This window comes from Papaver somniferum, chromosome 1 (genome assembly GCF_003573695.1).
Source record: "Papaver somniferum cultivar HN1 chromosome 1, ASM357369v1, whole genome shotgun sequence".
In the NCBI taxonomy this organism is placed as follows: Eukaryota; Viridiplantae; Streptophyta; class Magnoliopsida; order Ranunculales; family Papaveraceae; genus Papaver; species Papaver somniferum.
In genome coordinates, this window is record NC_039358.1 from 50,874,871 (window position 1) to 50,878,041 (window position 3,171).

At 36.6% G+C, this 3,171-nt stretch overlaps 1 protein-coding gene across 1 annotated transcript; it reads left to right on the plus strand.

The window, feature by feature from the left end:
* Positions 1-30: 30 nt before the first annotated feature.
* LOC113286394 (U-box domain-containing protein 30-like) lies at positions 31-2,575 on the plus strand. The gene has a single exon (XM_026535032.1). The coding sequence runs from the start codon at positions 527-529 to the stop codon at positions 1,871-1,873; it is 1,347 nt and encodes a 448-aa protein (XP_026390817.1). The 5' UTR covers positions 31-526; the 3' UTR covers positions 1,874-2,575.
* The last annotated feature ends 596 nt before the right edge of the window (positions 2,576-3,171 follow it).

Below are 3,171 nucleotides of genomic sequence, written 5' to 3' on the forward strand. Positions count from 1 at the left end.
TTTTTTTTTTTTTTTTTTTTTTTTTTTTTTTTTTTTTTTTTTTTTTTTTTTTTTTTTTTTTTTTTGCCTTTTGCTGAATCTAGGTTGATGATTTCTCCCTTTACACAAACTTATTAGAGGAAATGAAGAAGATGTTATAAGGAGGGTAAAGTTTTGGTTCTTGGAAAGAAGAAGAAGATAGTCTTGATTGTATGATGATGATTATGATAGTAATGAGTCTTTTGACTGAAGAAGAAGAAAAAAGAGATGTTGAGTATGATAAAGCATAAAGAAACCAAATATTGTCCCCATTAACACACTGTCTCTATCTATTTCCTGCTTGTAATTGTCAATGACAGAAAAACTTTGAGAGGATTTTTTTTTTCTTCATTTCATATCTCCTCCTTTTCACACATCTCATGTGCTTTAACCTCCTCCTTCATTATTTTTCTTTTCATCATCTTTATTAAAATTATTACTACTACTACTACCTTAGGGGGTATTCATTAGTTTGTTTTTCTTTTTTCTTTTCTATCTGTAAGAAAAAATGCCAATGTTTCAGCCAATGTTTGATGTGGGTGGAGGTGGACATGTGTTAGATCTAGAAACAGCAGTAAAAGATGGGGTTTTGGGTGGTGGTGGCGGAGGTGGTATCATATGTGGGGTTGCTGCTGTTGCTGTTGCTGAGAAATTGGATCTGAAGAAAATGATCAATGAGCTTGATTTATCATCTGATGTACCATCTGTATTCATATGTCCAATCTCATTAGAACCTATGCAAGACCCAGTTACTCTGTGTACAGGTCAAACATATGAGAGATCCAACATTCTCAAATGGTTTTCATTAGGTCATTTTACATGCCCAACCACTATGCAGGAGCTATGGGATGATTCTGTCACACCTAACAGGACCCTTTATCATTTGATCTACAGTTGGTTTTCACAGAGGTATTTGTTGATGAAGAAGAGATCAGAAGATGTTCAAGGAAGAGCTTCTGAGTTATTGGAGACATTGAAGAAGGTTAAAGGTCAAGCTAGAGTTCAGGCTCTGAAAGAGCTTCAACAGGTAGTTTCTGCCCATGCTTCTGTTAAGAAAACTGTGGTTGAAGAAGGTGGGATTGCTTTGATTTCATCTTTATTGGGTCCTTTTACTTCACATGCTGTTGGGTCTGAAGCAATTGGTATTCTTGTTCATTTGAATCTTGATTCTGATTCTAAGACTAAATTAATGGAACCAGCCAAGATTTCATTGATGGTGGATATGTTGAATGAGGGATCTATTGAGACTAAAATCAATTGCACAAGATTGATTGAGATGTTGATGGAGCAGAAGGATTTCAGGTCAGAAATTGTTTCAAGTATGAGTCTTTTGGTTGGATTATTGAGATTGGTCAAGAATAAGAGATATCCTAATGGCATCTCATCCGGGCTTAGTCTGTTGAAGATGATATGTTCACATAAACAAGTTACAAACATGGTTGTCACTATTGGAGCTGTGCCGCAATTGGTGGAGCTTTTGCCCGATTTGAATCCTGATTGTTTGGAATCTGCTTTGTTCATTTTGGATGTTCTTTCTAATCTTCCCGAGGGAAGATCAGCTTTGAAGGATTGCCCACATACAATTCCAAATGTTGTGAGGTTATTGATGAGAATTTCCGAGAGCTGTACACAGTATGCATTATCGATTTTGTGGGCGGTTTGCAAGTTAGCTCCTGAAGAATGTGCATCAACAGCGGTAGAAGCGGGTCTTGCAGCTAAACTTCTACTTGTTATTCAGAGTGGTTGCAATCCAGTTTTGAAGCAGAGATCAGCGGAGCTGTTGAAGTTGTGCAGTTTGAATTACACAGCCACCATTTTCATATCCAAATGCAAGCTTACAAGAACAATCCAATGACGAAGAAATGTGGCTAGTTGCCAGTGTACATTTTCACCAGACACCCAATTCAGCTGCTTGGGTTAAAGATTCAAGGGCTTGTGCTGAATTGGTGAAGAGAAGCCGCAGCAGCACCGCGAAACGGTAAATGGAAGCAAGCTTCTTGCCAATCAAATCAATGGGAGGGTTAATACTCATAGGTAACTCAAATCCATTCTTGCTCCTTGTGTAATACCAAAATCCTGTAATTTTCTTGATTGAGTCAATACATGAAGAAAACACCATAAAGTGATAAACCACACAATTTGGTCATTAGTATTGGAGAAGTTCTTGTAATAAGAATCCCCTGTAAGGTTCTATATCATATACTTAGGCCAGTTTTGTTCTTGAAAAGCTATCTTTGGATCTGCAATACAGCATTGAGACATATTCCCATTTCATTTTTATGGAATGGATTCACACAGTAGGGTTGGCAAGACAGTTAAATTTGGGATGGGAAACATATTGAATCTGTAATCTGTAATGGTATAGTTAGATTACCGGTTTATGATAGTTTTGGTTGTAGTTTCTTTTGGTTGAGGTGATTTCATACTACTCACCATTGTAGAGACTGTAAAAGAGAGTCCATCATTCGGCTCACAGAAAATATTCGCAAATGTGTACAATTAGAGAGATCATTGATTCATTTTCTCTTCAATTTTGTTCTTACTTTTACTTTGTTCAGATTCAGATTTCACTTTTACTCTTTTTTACAAGTTCTATTGGCATCTGTTCCTCTCACACTCACACTGTCTTCTTTTCTTCTTTCATTGTGCTCATGAATGAAACATCAAATCCTTTATCTCTTTTCACATCTGGTCTCTTCAGTGATTACTTTTACTAGCATTATTCATTTGTGCGTCTTTGCTCTCAGTTCATACATGATCATAATGTGAGACTTGACTGGAGAGAAAGGTTGCCATAATTCACTGGACATAGAGTGAGTTGAGTTAGAAGTACACTCTTTCAGTTGATTCTATATTTGGAGTTGCAACCAGCTCCAAAGTGTGTATTCTTTTGTGTGTTCAGAGCTGAGGACAGTATACATGTTATGTCAATCAATCCATTAATGCTGAAAGAAAGCAAAAGAGAGTGGGTTGTTGATTAGAGTTTTCACTGATTTTTATATATCTTTTGAAGAGATGGATCTCTGAGCAAGTGAAAAAATGCAGGAGTACTTCCACTTCCAGATAATTGTAGGGTATCCCTATTCAATTAGTGCCCATTTACATCCATATCATGGAGGTTCTGAATTTGTGTGGGTTTTCTCTCATAGACAT